Raw genomic sequence first — 16,720 nt, 5'->3', positions numbered from 1 at the left:
TAATTTCAACATCTCCGAAACCGACCAATTTGCCCCCGGAGAGATTAGAATCGGTATTATCTTGGGCTGGTTTGTTTTCTTCCTGTGGCGCCCTGTGGTGACGTCATCGAGCCGGGACGAGTCTTTGTCCGGGGAACTGTTTGTTGGTTTCAGGTAAAACTGGTTAATGGGTGTAGTAATTCCGCAAAAAGTATTTAATACGTTTTAGACCACGCTCTGTTTGTATAGTCATCGGATTTACCCTGAAAAATAATCTTGAGGCGTTTACACAGAATTGTTCACCCCCCCACGGTGCCTTTAAATAGTTCCGACTGGCGCCTCTTGATGACGTGTGTGCTCGAGCGGGTATTTTCCAGATGGAGCGGACCTGTTGATTCAGAGACGGACGAAAACTACCCACAGGCTGAGCTGGTAGTTTGATAAGGAAGCTGCTCTCCTGTCGCCGGGCGTAACGACAGGATGTTCCCGGCGGGGAGATGGACTGGAACCGGCTAGACCTCCAGCCGAGGGTCGCTGCTGGCCTGAGGAGAGGTGAGGAGGCGCTGCTCCAGACTCCCCAGGCAAAAACCTCGCTTTAATATTCAGCCCAGTCCCTTAAAGCGAGTCGCCTCGCTGGAGTGTCAGCCAGTACATCAAACTGGGCCAAATCGTTTGGACTTGGATTCGGCTTCATGTGCGGTACTTGTTCCCGGAGCTCATGTCTTCCAGATGAGTCTCCACAACCCGGATCCAGCTGGACCTGTGACAAGCGGAAACCGCCTGTTTCGTTTTATGACGTTGTTTTCAAAGTAGTTCACTTAACCGACAACTGATACCTTAACACGCGTCTTAAACTAAACAGCGCAAACGTGTGCAACACTATGTCACCATCTGCATCTTTTTGAAGTGAAGGAGTTTTTTTTTGCTTAAGTTTGTTAGATGCCTACTGAGGTCCTACTTGTCAGTCGGCTGCAGGTGTTTTTGTTGTTGTTTTGGTTGAGTATTGTTGAGCCCCAGCGCCCCCTCATGGTTGTTGTGTTTGTCTTGAACCCGGCAGCGAAGTTCAAGTCCGTCCGAGATGTCCTTTGTGTTTCTTCTCTGGAGCTGCAGAACCTTACCGGCTTGTCCCCTGCCGACGTCCAGCAGCTGCTGACCACCGCTGCCACCGCCTGCAGGCCACACCCCCCCGTCTCAGGTCTCTCTCACACACACGCACACGTCACTGAATGACGAGTGCAGCTCTGGTACAAGTGTGTCTGTGTATCTTTGTGCAGCCGTCCTGCTCCAGCGAGGGTCGTGTCCCAGGCTGGAGTCTGGTCTCAGGCTCAGTGTGGGCTGTCCACTGCTGGATGAGTTGCTGAGAGGGGGGCTGCCTGTAGGTGTCGTCACTGAGCTGTCCGGAGAGAGCGGGGCCGGCAAGACGCAGCTGGCCCTGCAGCTCTGCCTGTCTGTGCAGTTCCCCGCGCAGCACGGAGGCTTAGGAGCAGGTAAATTCCCCCTGTGTCCCCGCGCGTCCCTGAAGGCCTCACCAAAACCTGACGCTGCGTTCGCTGTCTGCAGGAGCTGTGTACGTCTGCACCGAGGACGTGTTCCCCAGCAGGCGTCTGCAGCAGCTGATCCGGGAGCAGACCCGCCTGCGCTGCCACGTCCCCCCGTCGCTGCTCAGCTCGCTGCACTTCAGCGACCACATCTACGTGGAGCACGCTGGAGACCTGGTGGGTGTGGCTTGAGCCCCCTGGTGGGTGTAGCCAAGAACCGCCCCAGAACCACCTGAGAACCACCCCTGGACCCGTCTAGACCAGGGGTGGGCAAAGTTTTTGACTGGTGGGTTTTAAAATGTGACAGAGGAGCTGGAGCAGCAGCAGATGGATGTATTGTCTGGGTGACCCACCTCATAGGAGGAAAAATGTATATTATGGGATATATAGAAAACACGTGACTTTGATGTCAATTGAAAATGAACCAAAGCGTCTCTGAAGCCACACGGTATCCAGCACTTTATTCAAATCACTCTTGAACTCTGACTTTTATGACTTGCAGTACTATTGAAATAATTTCTTTAAGTTCGGCGAGCCGGATTAAAATGTTAGCGGGCCGCGGGCCATAGTTTGCCCGAGCCTGGTGTGGCCTGACCCCTGGTGGGTCTCCGTCCCCCTGCAGGACTCCCTCCAGGTGTGCCTCTCCAGACGAGTGCCCCTCCTCCTGGCCCGGGGTGCGGTGCGCCTCCTAGTGGTGGACTCGCTGGCGGCTCTGCTCAGGTGCGAGTTCCAGGCGTCTGATTGGATGGAGAAGACCAAACAGATGCTGACGGTGGCGTCGGCGCTGCATCGCCTGAGCCAGGAGTTTAGCACACCTGTGCTGTGCATCAACCAGGTGAGAGCAGGGAGGGTGCACACCTGACCTCCGGTCCAGCAGGGGGCGCTGTGGAGACTATTCAGTGTTGTCTTCTGTTCTTGACCTCCTGGATGCTGCTTGTGTTGCAGGTGACGGACGTGTTTGACGCCTCTGACAGCAGTTTTGGGTAAAAAAAAACAACAACTACTTGAACTTCCCGTTTTCCCTCACCTGCTCCGTGGCTCCTCCCCATCTCACCTGGGCTCCTCCCCCCGCTCGCAGGCCGGCGTCCTCCAGCGTGTCTCCGGCTCTGGGGTTGGCCTGGGCCAACCAGGTGACCGTGCGGCTGATGATGAGGCGATTTCAGACAGAGGTGGCCCGTGGCGACCAGCGCAGCGCCCTCCGCAGGCTGGAGGTGGTGTTTGCACCTCACCTGGCCCGGGATGGACGGGACGCCGGCGTGTGGAGGGAGGGAGTCAGAGGGCTGCAGAGCTCCGAGACAGAGACTCATTGAGGTGGAGGAGGTGTGTGACTGGTGATGGACTCACACACACACACACACACTTGAAAATGTCACTGCTTAAAGTTCATCATCTGCAAAATGCCAACATATTAATAAAGTGCTTGAAAAATGCAATGTTCTGTTCTTACTGAAAGAAAAAAAAATCTATAAAGAATTTTTCCAGTTCTTCAGTTGCAACCCACTAAAGTTTGTTCATAGTGTTTTAAAGCACTGATTAGTTGAATCAGAACCTCCTCATTCTGTCCCATTGTCCCGGATGCAAGCAGCGCCTCCTGCTGGTGAGTGCTAATTATGGCGGATGACGTCAGGCTGCTGTCGCACGCATGCGTAGCTTCACCTCGGCGCCGGAACAAAATGTTTTTTTTTCCTCCAGAACAAAAGCATTGACGCGGTCAGGGTTAGTGACGTCATTCAGAACCGAGCCGAGTCTCACACCGGACTGATTCTGATTCCTTCAGACCTCCGCAGATCCTCTGCTGCGTCTCGCTCAATTAAAAGCAACAAAACCCCAAGGAAGTATGGGGAGAAGCCCAAACTTTATTGTGAAGGAAGTGGCCGGAAACGACTGTGTTTCCGGTGGTGACCAGGGCGAGAACTTGACTGTGATGCGCAGCTGCTGGAGGCTGAGAGCAGCAGAGACACAACAGACGTCCGACTAAAAACCAACCGTACCGTCAGCAGAAGGTCAGAGTCCACTGTCGTCTTATTGTGTCGTTGTGTTGCCTTGTTGCTCACTTTGTTTGCCGATTCCTTGCATGTTGTCGTCGGTAGCAGCGTGAAGCTGTGCGCATCTCCATCATCATTTGTTTACCATCGATACGAGGCGGGTTACGTAATCAATACTGAAATGTTTGAATAACGGCGATAAAGTGCGCGGACAGACAGCGGCCGATCATCGAGTGAAAAGCTGCTATCGATCCTGATACTGATCAGAAATATTTCTAAAAGTCATGGGGGGGGGAAAAAAAAGATGTTTCAATTGTAAAGACGCGAGAAGAAATGTATATTTCATGCTGAGAAAAAAACAATTGTAATAATTCTTCAGGCGAGGAAATAAAAGCGGGGTGTGACGTCAGGGCGTGGCCGAAGACCGGAAGTCTGCCGATGCTGTTGTTATCGATTTGTTTTCTGAAGCATCTTTGGAAAGCGGAACCGCCTGACGGACTCCCGTTCTGTCATGATGTTCTCCTGCCTGCAACCAGGAGGAGAACATCAGGAGAACATCCCACTGTTTGTGCTGAAGAACCTCATTTCCAGAAGAGCTTCTGGCTGTAGACCAGGAACCAGATCTGGATCAGGTTCTGGATTCTGGTGGTTTTTCCCAGATAGTTCGAACTCTGACATCGCCAGAAGAAGAAAGACTACCAGCAGAGGGTCTTGAAGAGACCCTGGGTTCAGAGGGCATCAGGCCCCGCCCCCGCCCATCCAAACAAGAAGATGATGAAAAAAAATCACAGCAGGGCTCATGTAGTTCTTCTGCTGGCCAGCAGGTTCTTGCACAGCCAGAACATTTAAAGTGCACAAAGTATCACTGATCTCTTCTCTTCCAGCAGGAGGCGCTATGACTCTGACTGTGGCTGTCCTGGTGCCGGTGCTGGGCCTGCTGGTCCTGCTGGGCCCAGCCTCCTCCCAGACCCTGGAGTCCTCAGTGGGGACCCTGGTCCTCAGGAACACGGACTTTGCAAGCCAGCTGTACCGGGCCCAGGCCAAGAGGTCTGATGACAACGTCTTCCTGTCCCCCCTGGCCCTGTCCACAGCCCTGGCAGCACTACTGACCGCCACCGGGGGGCAGACCAGGGAGCAGCTGCAGCGAGGCCTGGCCCTGAGTGGACTGGACCCGGAGATTCTGCCTGGTAGGTCCGGGTGGCGCGGGGGGAAAGGGGTGGTCTTCACACCTGCAGAGGACCAGCTGACCGTTGACCTTGTTGTCTTCAGACTTGTTCCAGAGTCTGAGGGCTGCTGGGGGCGGGTCCAACCTGACCCAGGGCGTGGCCATCCTGCCATCCCAGGCCTACGAGGTGCCGCAGACCTACCGGGACCTGGTCAGCACCAAGTTTGGGGCCTCGGTTGAAGGTTTGATGTTCACCGACCCACCGGAGGCCGTCCAGGCCCTGAACCGCTGGGCCCAGACCCAGACCGGGTCCAAGGTCCAGGAGGTGGTCTCTTTCCTGGAATCAGGGTCCCAGCTGCTGCTGGCCACTGTGGCCTCTTACCAGGGTAGGTTTCACCTGGACCTGACCTGACCTGACCCAGGACCCACTTCCTGTTAATAAAGTTCTCCAGTGTGACTAAGCACCTCCCTTGCCTCCCTCTGGTTCTCCAGCCCGCTTCACTCAGCGCTTCAACGCCTCCAACACGCAGGAGGAGCGCTTCTTTGTGAGTAGCTACCAGGTGGTCATAGTTCCCATGATGCTCGAAACCAACAAGTACTTCCTGGCGTACGACCGCTCGCTGAAGACCGGCGTCCTGAAGCTGCCCATGACGGACGGCGCCGCCATGCTGGTGGTGCTGCCCGACGAGGGCGTGGACGTGGGGGACGTGGAGGACAAGGTGAACGGCGACAAGATCCGGGCCTGGATCAAACAGCTGAGGAAGACGTGAGTAGAGCGGAGAAGTTCTTCACCTCTCTTTATGGTAGGAACGGTGACCTTTTGACCTCCGTCATGTGTTTGCCTGGTTGCTGTTGTTTGTGAACAGGTGGCTGCAGGTGCAGCTGCCTCGCTTCCAATTGGACTCGTACTACATGCTGCGCGACACCCTGCGGAACCTGGAGATCTCCAAAGTGTTTGAGAGCGGCGCCGAGATCAACGACCTGGGAGTGGGAGGAGTCAAGCTGGACCAGGTGACCTCTCGGCGTCCTCCTCCTGGAGAAACGTCTCTGGTTGTCCTGCTCGCTGAACCTTGACCTCTGACCTGCCCATCGTCTGTGTGTGTCCAGGTGTATCAGAAGTTGTTTCTGAGCGTGGACGAGACCGACGATGGCACCCGGGGCGACGCCACGGCCTTCAACTCTCTGCCCCCCCGACTCACCATCAACAGACCCTTCATCTTCCTGATTTACCACGAGGCCACCGGCAGCGTGCTCTTCATGGGTCGGGTCGTCAACCCCACCCGTTTGTGAAGGAAGAAGCCCCGCCCACTGGATCTCCATCGCCATCCGCTTGGCTTGAAGATTCCGCCCTCCAGTCTCTGCCGGTTCCAAGCGGTCCGACCCTCTGACTGCCCACCTTCACCCAAAACCCCGTTTGCTGCGTCAGTGAGTCAGTGGCGCCCTCTGGTGGTGAGGGGAGCATTGTGACGTATTGACCCGTATTGGATTATAGCTCTCAACGAGTCGATTAAAGCCAAACCCTGAGGCATCACAAATTAGAAGTCACTTAATGTGAGAAATGCTGCTCTATTGGAAGGAGATAATAACAACATACTAAACCAACCTTGAATGTTTTTTTTTGTTGTTGTTGTTGTTGTTTTTTTTTTACATCCATGAGTTACAATAAATGTCTCTGCTGGAATTGAAGTAAAGAAAGGGAAAGTTCACAATGAACATCGGCAGGATGTTTGGATTTGTTCCCAGTTTGAAAGTGTGTTTTGGTTTTGCTGTGTTCAATATGTCAGCGATGTGCAGCGACCTCAGCTTGACCCCGGTTCAGTGGATATTAGCATGACAACTACTACCATACGTACACCCACTGTGTATATTGTCTGTATCTCAGTATGTATGCACTGTTAAAGCACATGTACCTGCAGTAAAGTTGCACTGTCATACATCGAACACACCTGCTTCTGTTTCTCACCGGGCGTCTGTTGGAAACGGTGAGGATGATGATGATGTATTGACACCTGTCCGTTCAGAAAAGGTGACCTCTGCAGGGGTCACATGACACGGGCACACGAAAAAAAAACCCAAGGCAAACACGGCGGCTGTTTGAAGATGGAAGTTTACTGAACCAATCAGGTGACAGCGTGTGACTGTGGTCAGGAAAGTAAAGCAGCTGCAGGCGTGAGGACCAAGCAACTTCCTGCTGAGCCTTCCTGACTGCTGACTGGCTGACGGGCTGCCTGGTCGAGGTAAGTGATGTCATCGTCCTCAGTCTCGTCCCGATTGGACACTGAAAGAGTTTGACTTCCTGTTTCTGTCAAGCAAAACAGAGGCGCGTGAGAGGGAAAGGGGAACCGTTCCACACAGAACACAAAGAACTCTGCAGAACCAGGAGACCTCATGAGAACAGGAAGAGTACATTAGAACAGGAAGAACTCTCTCAAACACTAAGAACTGTCTAGAACAGGAAGAGCTAATTAGAACAGGAAGGACTCTCTAGGACAGGAAGAACTCTCAAATAAAAATAACTGTCTAGAATAGGAAGAACCGTCTAGAACAGGAAGAACTGTCTAGGACAGGAAGAACTAATTAGAACAGGAAGAACTGTCTAGAACAGAAAGAACTGTCTAGGACAGGAAGGACTAATTAGAACAGGAAGAACTTACATCGATAGTTTTCTGGTCTGGCTGTCCTTCACCCCACAGCTCCGTTCCATGGTTTTACTGCGCTGGTCCATAGTAATGGTTCTATGGTCTCTGTGGTCTAAGGTACTGGTTCTATGGTCTCTATGATCTAAGGTACCGGTTCTATGGTCTCTGTGGTCGAGTGTACTGGTTCTAAGGTCTCTGTGGTCAAGGCTGTTGACCCTGTGCTCTCTGTGATCCAAGGTGCTGGTCCGGTGGTCTTTTTGGCTCAGGGTGCCGGTTCTATGGTCTCTCTTGTCCAAGGTGCCACTCCTGTGGTCGACGGTACTGTTCCTGTGCTCCAAGCTCACAGTTCTCGGCTCCACCATGTTGTTCCTGTGCTCCAGCGTGATGGTTCTAAGATCTCTGTGGTCTAAGGTGCTGCTCTTTTGCTCCATGTTACTGGCCCTGTGGTCCAAAGTGCCGGCCCTGTCTAGGAGGCTGGTGGTGTTGCTCCGGATCAGGACTGGCATGGACGAGGTGGACTGGGTGGCCAAGGTGAAGTGGGAACCTCTCAAGGAGTCATCTGCAAAGTGCAAAGAGATGTTGCAGGGTCCTGTCCACCACTACAGACCTCCTCCCGTCCACCTGAAACCTTCTAGAGACTCCTGCCTCCTACCTTTGCTGGATAACATGGAGGACTTCCCAGGTCCAGACGCACCGCTGAGCTCTTTCACTTTCCTGGAAAGAGAAGAAGGTGTTCTGTGGCCTGTCAGACTCCAATTAGAGGACCAGTAGCAAGCTGCTAGACCAGTATCTGACCACCAGGACTGGCTGGTGGTCAGATACTGGTCTGGACTGGTCCAGAGCAAGGTAAGCCAGATTCTTACTGGGGTCTGTCTGAGTTTGCAGACTTGGAGGCAGTGGGCTGACTGCTGAGGGAGCGGCTCCTCGACAGCTTGGCCTTCCTCATCTCTTTACCTGCAGGGAACAAAGACCAGTTTGATCCGGACTGAGCGCCTGAACCACCTGGACCACCAGACCGCAGGGTCGTGGTGACGGTAGCAGCTGATGTGAATGTTTTAAGCTAACTTCAATTTAGTTCCAGTGTGTCAGTGAAAGTGTGGTGAAAGTGTTGCAAGCTTAGCCCGGTGACCACAGCCAGTCGTAGCTGCAGTCTCACCAGAGGAGGACAGGGTGGCTCCAGACGAGGACATGGACATGGACTTGGTGGCCGACAGGCTGGTCTTACTGTCCCTTCCTGTCCGAGCAACAAAACTCTGATTAACCTTGTGCTGTGTGACTGTTTCAAACCAACCCGACTGCTCCGACTCACGCTTTCTCTCCAAGTGCTTGTCGGCATTGATCTTCTCGTCCATCTGCTGCCGCTCCAGGAGCTCCTGCAGAGGAGGAACGTGGGTCAGTGAAGGCAGGCGGACGGGCGGATGTGGACCGAACGAACCCGACTCACCATCTCCAGCAGCAGGTTCTCCTCCTTCTCCTTCTTCTGGTCTAGCAAGTCTCGCTCCTGTCTCTTGTGGAACTGCGAGATGGGACGAGATGGGAGGAGCATCTGCCGTGAAGAGGCACCAGCTCAGTGTGTTTAAAGACTCAGTGGACAGACGACTCACCGGCTCAGTCAGCTCCAGTTTGTCCAGTTCCAACACTGTCTGAAAAACACGATGGCCACAGTCAGTCACTGAGTCAGTGAGTGAGTCGGTGAATCAGTGAGTGTGTGATTGAGTGAGTCAGTCCTTGAGTCAGTTGGTCGGTTGGTTAGTCAGTGAGCCAGTTAGTCAGTCATCAGTCAGTCAACTTGCCACTCATTGAGTCAGTCAGTCAGTCAAGCAACCAGTAATTGAGTCAATGAGTCAGTGAATCAGTCAATCAACCCTTCAGGAAGTCAGTGAATCAGTGAGTCAGTGAATCAGTGAGTCAGTCAGTGTTACCTTGCGGATGGTGGCCACCACATCCTTGTCCTTCTCTCTGCACAGCAGCTTCTGCACACAGAAGTCCAACTGCTGCAGCAGCTGCTTGTCAGCTGGGAGGCGGAGCGACGAGCGCAGCCTGGGCAGCAGCTGGCACAGCTTGTACCTGGCAGACAGGTGAGCAGGAAGACAGGTAAGCAGACAGGTGAACCACCCCTGACGTCCTTGACACTGGGCTGCAGGGGGCGGAGCTACCTGACATTGGCCACGGGGTCGTGGACCAGCTCCAGCGCCGGCAGCAGGAAGTGCTTGTTGAAGTACTTCCTGGAGAAGACCTCGGTGGCCGTCTCACACACGTCCAGGAAGCGGAGGCGGTGCCAGTAGCTGCGGCCCTGGGCCAGATCTGCAGGTCACAGACACAGAGGTCAGGAGGTCAGGAGGTCAGCGACATCCGGAGCTCAGCCTGGACGGCGGCGGTCACCTGACCTTGGATCAGTCGCTCCATCATCTCCCGCCGCTGCTCCTGCTTCCTGTTGTAGCGCAGGAACATGCAGAAGGTCCGGGCGGCCTCCTTCTGGACCGGCAGCACCTTCTGCAGCCAGAGAGGAGAGGGGTGGAGGGAGAGGAGGTCAGCTGACTGCCTGGCTCACTTACCTGGGTGACCTGGTGGTGTCCTGTTGTGTCACATGGTCTGACATTGGTGGTGAGGATGATGAAGATGCGAGGGGAGAAGCTCTGGTGCAGCATCTCCCCAGGCAGCAGCCTGGCCAGGCAGCTGTAGCGCTGCAGCAGCTTCTCATGGAGTCTCCAGCGAAGAGAGCAGCCGACCTTCTGCTCGGCCAGCAGCAGAGCCGACAGCAGCTCCGGGAACTGTAGAGGAACCAGAGGAGTGAAGGAGGACCCAGAGGAGAGGAGGAGGAACCAGAAGATTAATAAAAACATCTGATAGCTCGAGGTTGATGTTGATACCGTCTTGCTGTCCAGCACAAGGTTCTCCCCTCTGGACAGGACCACCTCCAGAGTCTCCTCCAGGTGAGTCATGAGAGCATCCAGCACCTTCACAACCAGTCATGAAGACAGATCCAGGTTAAGTGGTGGTCGTGGTGGAGGTGATTGTGATGATGACGGGGATGGTGGTGGTGGTGATGAAGATGGTGGTGGAGGTGGAGATGGTGGTGGTGATAATGGTGTTAGGGATGATGATGTTGATGATGATGATGTTGATGGTGATGATGGTGATGATGATGATGGTGGTGATGATGTTGATGATGGTGATGGTGATGATGATGGTGATGATGATGGTGATGGTAATGATGGTGGTGATGATGGTGATGATGATGGTGATGATGGTAATGATGGTGGTGATGGTGATGGTGATGGTAATGATGGTGGTGATGATGATGGTGATGGTAATGATGGTGGTGATGATGGTGATGATGATGGTGGTGATGATGTTGATGGTGATGGTGATGATGATGGTAATGATGATGATGGTGGTGATGATGTTGATGATGGTGGTGATGGTGGTGATGGTGATGATGATGGTAATGATGGTGATGGTGATGATGATGGTGATGATGATGGTGATGATGATGGTGATGGTAATGATGGTGGTGATTCACCTCCAGAGCTTCGTCCTGCAGCAGAACCAGCAGCTCCTTGTAGAGCAGCTGGGCCTCGGAGCCCAGGAGCTTGGCCACCTGATGGGGGGGAAGGGGAGAGGGGCACAGAGAGTCATGTGACATCGCCACATCTCCTATGAGAGCAAACTTGGTGTGGTGATGCTGCCACCTGGTGGAAACTGGCGGCGGCGCTGCGTCGCACGCTGACGTCCGGGTCGCAGCACAGGCCGGAGAAGGAGGGGTAGAGCTCTGACAGGAAGTGGGCGGAGTCAGAGAACAGCACCATGGCCTGGAGGCAACGAGACACAAGACAGCACAGATGTGTGAGGTCAGCCCTGGGGACCCCTGCCCTTTGACCTCCGACCTCCTACCGGCAGGTTGTAGCAGCAGTTGCAGCGGACGAGCGTGGACTCGGCTCCGCCCTCCGCCAGGTTCCCCTCGGCCTCCAGGCCGGCCATGCACAGCAGCTTGAACCTCTGCAGCAGGAGGACCTTCTGCTCTTCCTGCAGGGAGCCTGAATGAGCAGCAGGAGCAGAGCCGTCAGCACCTCCTCCTTCACCTCCTCCACCTCCTCCTCCATCCAGCATCTGTGGAGCTCACCTGCCAACCCGCTGCACAGCTTCCCAAACTGGAAGGACAGAGACGCCAGGACGGCTTCGTCGGCCGGCGAGGAGCCTTCACACACCGACATGACCAACGGCGCCACCACATGGAGACGGTCGTCTGGGGGGAGAGAGAGAGAGAGGGAGGGAGAGGGGGCGGAGCCTGTCTGATTGGTAGAACTGGAATCATCTCCTCCTACTGTGCGCTTCACTTTGTGCTTCCTGAATGTTCCAGTTAGCGCTAGCTGCGTATCCGTGACCAGTGGCCCTAATAAAGTGGCCACTGGTCCAGGCTGTCACCCTGCCTTCACCCAGTACCAGCTGGGAGGCTCCAGCAGACCCTCAGGACCCTGAGCTCAGGACGAAGCAGCTATTGAAAATGGATGGATGATGGATTTTCTGCGTGGCGCCCTCTGCTGGATGTGTCTGGGGAACATGCGAGCGGTCATGTGACCCACCTCCATCCATCATCTCCATCAGGTTGATGATGGTGTCGAAGGCGGCCAGCCGGACGCTGCTCTCCTCGTCCTCGGCCAGCTCCACCAGCTCCGGGAGGAGCTCGGCCCTGGTGTCCTCCACCCTGCAGTGAGTTGGGGGGGGGGGGTCAGCTCAGCCAGACCTGCTGGGGGCGCCAGAGCGTGGCTCCGCCCCCTATCTCACTACCTACCCACTGGCTCTGGCGATGCTCTCCAGCTGGTGGCACATACAAGCTCGCACCTCGAACTCCACGTCCTGGCAGAGGGAGCGGACCAGCGGCAGCAGCTCCTTCTTCACTCTGACACACACACACACACACACACACACACACACACACACACACAGTAGACGGTGCAGGTGAGTGATGGCGAGGGGGGCTGGCGGGACGGCGAGGGGGCGGGGCTGCGGCCGCTGCTCACATTTGGGAGTCAAACTTGCAGGAGATCTTCCCCAAGATGCGACAGCTGGCCAGACGAGCCTGCAGAGAGTGAGACAGCTGCGACTGGGAGAGGAGGGGGTTCAGCACCTGCACAGGGAGGACAGGTGGAGGAGGTCAGGGGTCAGGGGTCAGCAGGGGGGGGTGGGGGGGGGTGTCAGTACCACCCATCTTACCTCCTGCTTGATGGTCTCCTTCGGTAGGGCGTTGATGGCCGACAGCAGCGTCTCCAGCCAGGCGTTGCTCACCACTGTGGAGACAACCAATCAGCATCCAGCTCCCAGCCAATCAGCATCCAGCATCAGTCTTTCTTCTGATTGCTGTACAGTTTGTTTTTAGTGCTGCAACAGCAAGGTTTTCCAATTTGGGACCAATAAAGTTCATCCACCTCTCTATCTATTACCCAGCCAATCAGCATTCAGCCAACCAGTATCCAGCCAATCAGCATCCCGCACACATAGCCAGAGCAGCATCGGCAGCAGCAGGTGTCCTACCTGTGTCCCTGTGGTGCAGGTGCAGCAGCACCGTCTTCAGGATGCAGTAGGTGTGTGTGTGGATCAGGATGATGTCGTCCTGCAGGATGGTCAGGAAGGAGGCGGCTGCCGCCAGCTGGATCTCCACCCCGGCACCGTTCAGCACCTCCTGGGTCAGTGGAGGAGGAGGGGACAGGTTAGTGGAGCTGCCACACACACACACACACACACACACACACACACACACCTGCTGCCACTTACCCGGACCTTGGGCACAACCCGGCGGAAGGTCTCAGCAGGGTTCTGGCGGACCAGGCTGGGCAGGTTGCTGATGACGCTGGCTCTCTGCACCTCCTGACCCACACTGAACCAGAGCACACACACACACACACACACACATACCACCAGGTCAGAGCTTCAGGCTGAGCCCAGAAGGTTCGACACACAGAAACAGGCTGCAGCTCCTCGGTTCTTCTCCAGCAGAGGAACCTGCGCTGTGGAGACCCACCTGAGCAGGTAGACGGCTCGCTCGATGTCATTCAGGTCTTCGTCCACGGTCAGCTGCTCGATCTCCTCGGCAGTCTGGCAGGGAAACGCAAACATAGTCACATGGCCGACTGGGTCCCGGCTGTCAATCAACACGCCCCGCCTCCTCCCTCCGCAGCAGCCAATAGCATCTCAGTGAAAATCACCCCGACGACAATCTTGGAGAAAAGTGTTTGATGGTCTTCTGGAGAGGGGGAGGGGCCTGCTTCCTGTACTGCAACCGGCCACAAGGGGGAGGTGAGGGTGGGCTTCCATGTGATGTGTGTTAAGCGTCTGTTAGCACTGTCTGTTAGCACTGTCTGTTAGCACTGTGTGCGAGCACTGTAATTTCAGCCCTGATCCTGATCAGTCAGGAAGTAACCCTGATCAGACAGGAAGTAACCCTGATCAGACAGGAAGCAGCTCAGCCTCAGAATGGAGGAGCTTCAGTTAGCGCAGTTAGCGCTGTTAGCTTGCTGCTCTGACCACGGCTGCCTTCAGCAGAAGCTCGGCACATAGCTGAAGAAATGGTCTGAGCGCACACACACACACACACACACGCACACACACACACACGCACACGTACACACACACAGACACACCAGCTGCTGATTGGCTGATAGGACTGTAGCATGTGTGTGTGTGTGTGTGGGAGGGAAGGGGGTGTGTGGCTGCGTCAGTGAGGTGGGAGTTTCTCCCATAAAAGGGAGCCCCACTGGCCCCGCCCACTGGCCCTGCCCACTCATCAACCTTGGCAGCACAAGTCCCGCCCCCACACCTTCCCAAACTTTAGGGAGACAAAATCAGCAGAAAATATCACATCATGGATCATCATGCAATGCAGTCTGTTTACATGTGTTCACCAGATCACGGTCAGAAATGATCTATATATGATATTTGGATTATTGATAAAAAATAATCATAAAAAATAATCATAATAAATCATAATAATAATAATAATAATAATAATAATAATAATAATAATAAGAGTAGCAATAATGCATTGAGAGTTAACATATTTGTCATGAAGTTAATTATTATGATGATGGAATTATTATTATTATTATTATTATTATCATTATTATTATTATTGTTATTATTGTTATTATTATAAAATATAGAAGTGTGAGTTCTTCCTGACTCTTAATCGACGCTGTCAATCAGCTGACGGCGCAGGAGCTCGTGTCTGTCTGTCTGTCGGTCTGTCTCACCGCAGACACCGACAGACCGACAGAAACTGCGTCATGCTGCGGGTCTCCCCTCCGCTTCCTGCATAGACACACGGCGGGTGTCGATCCCTCTGACTCACCCTCATCATCATCATCATCATCATCATCATCACCACCACCACTTCACATGGGTCCGACACACGAAGCCTCAGCTGTGCGTGTGCGTGTGCGTGCGTGCGTGCGTGTGTGTGCGTGTGCGTGTGTGGCAGGCAAGTGGGTACCTTGAGGCTCCGGCGGATGGGCCTCTCGATGAAGGCCAGCTCCTGCAGCTCCTCCAGGGGGCCGAACAGCAGGCTGCTCTGGCTCACCGTCATCCTGCCCGCGAACATCTGCGCACCGGAAACAGCGTCCCCCAGTTTTGGTTACTGGTGCCAGTGGGAGAGAGGAAGGCGGCGGAACTCGGCAGCGAACATCCCTGACGAGCGAGGGGAGGTGGGGGGTTGTGGGTGGAGGAGGAGGGGGAGGGGGGCGGTGTGGGGGTGTAGTGTCACCAACCGTTTCCAAGGAGATCCCAGCTCGATCTGTCCGGGGCGGGCAGGCGGCCGTCACGTCACGCCACGCCAGACTCGGTCTGAAATTCCGCAGGTTTAGAAAATTCGTGGCTTTTATCCTGAAAACTCGAGGACGGCGGCCGGTTCGATCGATCGGTTCCACATCAGGGGCGTCACAGCTTCCATTCGGCGCACATACGGTCCCCGTTGCCCCCCTCTCCTGCCTGGGGGGAGACCTTGAATCAGAGCCGGGTCGGTGCGGCTCTCTTCTCCATCCCCGAAGCCCTCTTCTCTGCGTCCCTTCTTCCCTTCCGCCCGGTGAACCCGGAGGACAAAGTCGCACCTCTAACGTCCCGTGCGGCGGCCACACATGCCAGTGGAAGGAGCTACGGGTTCGAGAACCCAGTTCTGTTCCACTCCCCAGGCGTCTGTCCGGGGCGGGAGAGGGGCGTCACGCCGAACTGCGCAGGGATTTCGACGCTGTGTTGCGTCTCAGCTGCTCTTTCGCAGCGGTTCGTCGTTCCGAACCTCGGCAGAAGTGAGCTGTTGGAGAGACAAAGTGGAGCCGCGGAGTTCGGCCCACAGCACCGAGCACACGGAGCGCAGCAGCGGTGCGTCTGAGCCCCGGTCCGGTCCGTCTGCTCGCCCCCGCACGGTGGGCGGCACCGAGCGCATCACCGGTTCCTCAATGAACCTCCTCTCGTCTCATCTCATCATCTCATCATCTCACCTCCTCCTGGAGCTCCGACTGGACGGCGGCCTCTTACACAACCTGCCGCACCTCATGCAAATCCGCACACTTTGTCAATTGGCGGAAACCTTGAATGAAAGTTTTTCTGCAGCCGAGGGTGATTGAATCAAGCCCGAGTCCCACCGGGCCGTGTGTGTGTGTGTGTGTGTGAGAGAGACCGGACCGGAAGTAGGAGGCTGGACCTACTGACTAAGTGCATTAACGTCGATGTGAACTTGAGCTAATTTAGCCTAGTGAACCCAGCAAAAAGGATTGATGTTGATGGTCTAAAAGACGCAAGAGAGCAACAGTTGTTGAATTTGTGTCATTTGTTAAGGGTATAAAACATGTAACAGTGGCTTTGTTTTAAATGTTATGCGTCTGTGTTTTAATTCAAATCATTTTTGTTTTGCTACTGAGCCGAGTTTACCTCCAAAGTGAGAGTACAGAATATATATATCATATATTTTTTAACGGAATGACATTAACCGTTTACCAACTTTTTCAATGTGTTGCATAATACCTTCATTAAGAAAATAATTATTGTAATGTCTCTAGCATTTCATGTTGTTCTAAGTGTTAACCATATGAACGAAACAGTAAAAGACTGAATTGGAGCAACCGAGGGGGTCCCGAAGGCGCTTTGTTGGTTCGCTTTTGTTTTGTGTGTGTTGTGTTTTTTTCTTTGTTCTGTTTGTTTGTTTGTTGTTGGTGTTAGTGTGATTTAGAATGTATAAAGTTGCAACAAGGTGGTGGTGTGTGGGTGGGTGGGAGTGAGCAAATTAAAAATATGTATGAGACAAGCGTGTGAGTTTGATGGGGGACGCTAATAATTAAATTAAATTAAATTAAATTGAATTAAATTTAAAAATAGACATGGATCGTGTTCGATTTCTGCTTGAATACACACTTTAGGTTTCTTTTGTGT

The 16,720-nt window shown here is 54.1% G+C and overlaps 3 protein-coding genes across 6 annotated transcripts; 2 read left to right on the top strand and 1 right to left on the bottom strand.

Annotated features, from left to right (window-relative positions):
- The first annotated feature begins 14 nt into the window (after positions 1 to 14).
- Positions 15 to 2,950, top strand: xrcc3 (X-ray repair complementing defective repair in Chinese hamster cells 3). 2 transcript variants are annotated; one of them, XM_076016514.1, is made up of 8 exons: positions 15 to 153; positions 306 to 531; positions 1,037 to 1,174; positions 1,254 to 1,466; positions 1,540 to 1,694; positions 2,140 to 2,352; positions 2,463 to 2,500; positions 2,596 to 2,950. In XM_076016514.1, exons 2-8 carry the CDS (start codon positions 477 to 479, stop codon positions 2,825 to 2,827), a joined length of 1,044 nt encoding a protein of 347 aa, XP_075872629.1. In that variant the 5' UTR covers positions 15 to 153; positions 306 to 476; the 3' UTR covers positions 2,828 to 2,950. The 2 variants fall into 2 exon arrangements, with proteins under 2 accessions (XP_075872629.1, XP_075872628.1); XM_076016513.1 differs by having other exon boundaries at positions 273 to 531.
- A 385-nt stretch (positions 2,951 to 3,335) lies between these two features.
- LOC142882043 (protein Z-dependent protease inhibitor-like) lies at positions 3,336 to 6,608 on the top strand. Of its 2 annotated transcripts, none has more exons than XM_076016512.1 (6): positions 3,336 to 3,520; positions 4,387 to 4,689; positions 4,772 to 5,053; positions 5,160 to 5,433; positions 5,534 to 5,678; positions 5,775 to 6,608. In XM_076016512.1, the coding sequence occupies exons 2-6, from the start codon at positions 4,398 to 4,400 to the stop codon at positions 5,955 to 5,957; spliced, it is 1,176 nt and encodes a 391-aa protein (XP_075872627.1). In that variant the 5' UTR covers positions 3,336 to 3,520; positions 4,387 to 4,397; the 3' UTR covers positions 5,958 to 6,608. The 2 variants fall into 2 exon arrangements, with proteins under 2 accessions (XP_075872627.1, XP_075872626.1); XM_076016511.1 differs by having other exon boundaries at positions 3,340 to 3,520; positions 4,390 to 4,689.
- A 150-nt stretch (positions 6,609 to 6,758) lies between these two features.
- On the bottom strand, positions 6,759 to 16,057 carry ppp4r4 (protein phosphatase 4, regulatory subunit 4). 2 transcript variants are annotated; one of them, XM_076016502.1, is made up of 26 exons: positions 15,067 to 16,057; positions 14,793 to 14,900; positions 13,326 to 13,399; positions 13,079 to 13,181; positions 12,839 to 12,986; positions 12,521 to 12,594; positions 12,328 to 12,434; positions 12,099 to 12,206; positions 11,890 to 12,011; positions 11,430 to 11,552; positions 11,201 to 11,343; positions 10,999 to 11,118; positions 10,830 to 10,907; positions 10,177 to 10,263; positions 9,904 to 10,077; positions 9,694 to 9,799; positions 9,463 to 9,610; positions 9,229 to 9,373; positions 8,911 to 8,949; positions 8,751 to 8,822; positions 8,616 to 8,679; positions 8,463 to 8,540; positions 8,170 to 8,260; positions 7,959 to 8,041; positions 7,322 to 7,865; positions 6,759 to 6,969 (listed from the first exon to the last, which is right to left on the bottom strand). In XM_076016502.1, the coding sequence occupies exons 2-26, from the start codon at positions 14,898 to 14,900 to the stop codon at positions 6,924 to 6,926; spliced, it is 2,985 nt and encodes a 994-aa protein (XP_075872617.1). In that variant the 5' UTR covers positions 15,067 to 16,057; the 3' UTR covers positions 6,759 to 6,923. The 2 variants fall into 2 exon arrangements, with proteins under 2 accessions (XP_075872617.1, XP_075872618.1); XM_076016503.1 differs by having other exon boundaries at positions 7,959 to 8,020.
- Between the last annotated feature and the right edge of the window lie 663 nt (positions 16,058 to 16,720).

This window comes from Nelusetta ayraudi, unplaced genomic scaffold (genome assembly GCF_046127955.1).
Source record: "Nelusetta ayraudi isolate G7.1 ecotype Tasmania unplaced genomic scaffold, CSIRO-AGI_Nayr_v1 ptg000229l, whole genome shotgun sequence".
Taxonomy (NCBI): Eukaryota; Metazoa; Chordata; class Actinopteri; order Tetraodontiformes; family Monacanthidae; genus Nelusetta; species Nelusetta ayraudi.
Note: the sequence above shows the minus strand (reverse complement) of the source record. Positions and strands in the feature narration are given on the sequence as shown.

Excerpts from the sequence above, each read along its gene's own strand:
- LOC142882043 (XM_076016512.1), top strand. The coding sequence starts at position 4,398 with ATGACTCTGACTGTGGCTGTCCTGGTGCCGGTGCTGGGCCTGCTGGTC. Across the intron at positions 5,054-5,159 it reads CACTGTGGCCTCTTACCAGG|CCCGCTTCACTCAGCGCTTC; the intron begins GTAGGTTTCACC and ends CTGGTTCTCCAG. Across the intron at positions 5,679-5,774 it reads GAGGAGTCAAGCTGGACCAG|GTGTATCAGAAGTTGTTTCT; the intron begins GTGACCTCTCGG and ends GTGTGTGTCCAG.
- ppp4r4 (XM_076016502.1), bottom strand. The coding sequence starts at position 14,900 with ATGTTCGCGGGCAGGATGACGGTGAGCCAGAGCAGCCTGCTGTTCGGC. Across the intron at positions 12,435-12,520 it reads AGGAGACCATCAAGCAGGAG|GTGCTGAACCCCCTCCTCTC; the intron begins GTAAGATGGGTG and ends CTCCCTGTGCAG. Across the intron at positions 8,042-8,169 it reads GCAAACTCAGACAGACCCCA|AACACCTTCTTCTCTTTCCA; the intron begins GTAAGAATCTGG and ends GACAGGCCACAG.
- xrcc3 (XM_076016514.1), top strand. The coding sequence starts at position 477 with ATGGACTGGAACCGGCTAGACCTCCAGCCGAGGGTCGCTGCTGGCCTG. Across the intron at positions 1,175-1,253 it reads GCCACACCCCCCCGTCTCAG|CCGTCCTGCTCCAGCGAGGG; the intron begins GTCTCTCTCACA and ends ATCTTTGTGCAG. Across the intron at positions 1,695-2,139 it reads TGGAGCACGCTGGAGACCTG|GACTCCCTCCAGGTGTGCCT; the intron begins GTGGGTGTGGCT and ends GTCCCCCTGCAG.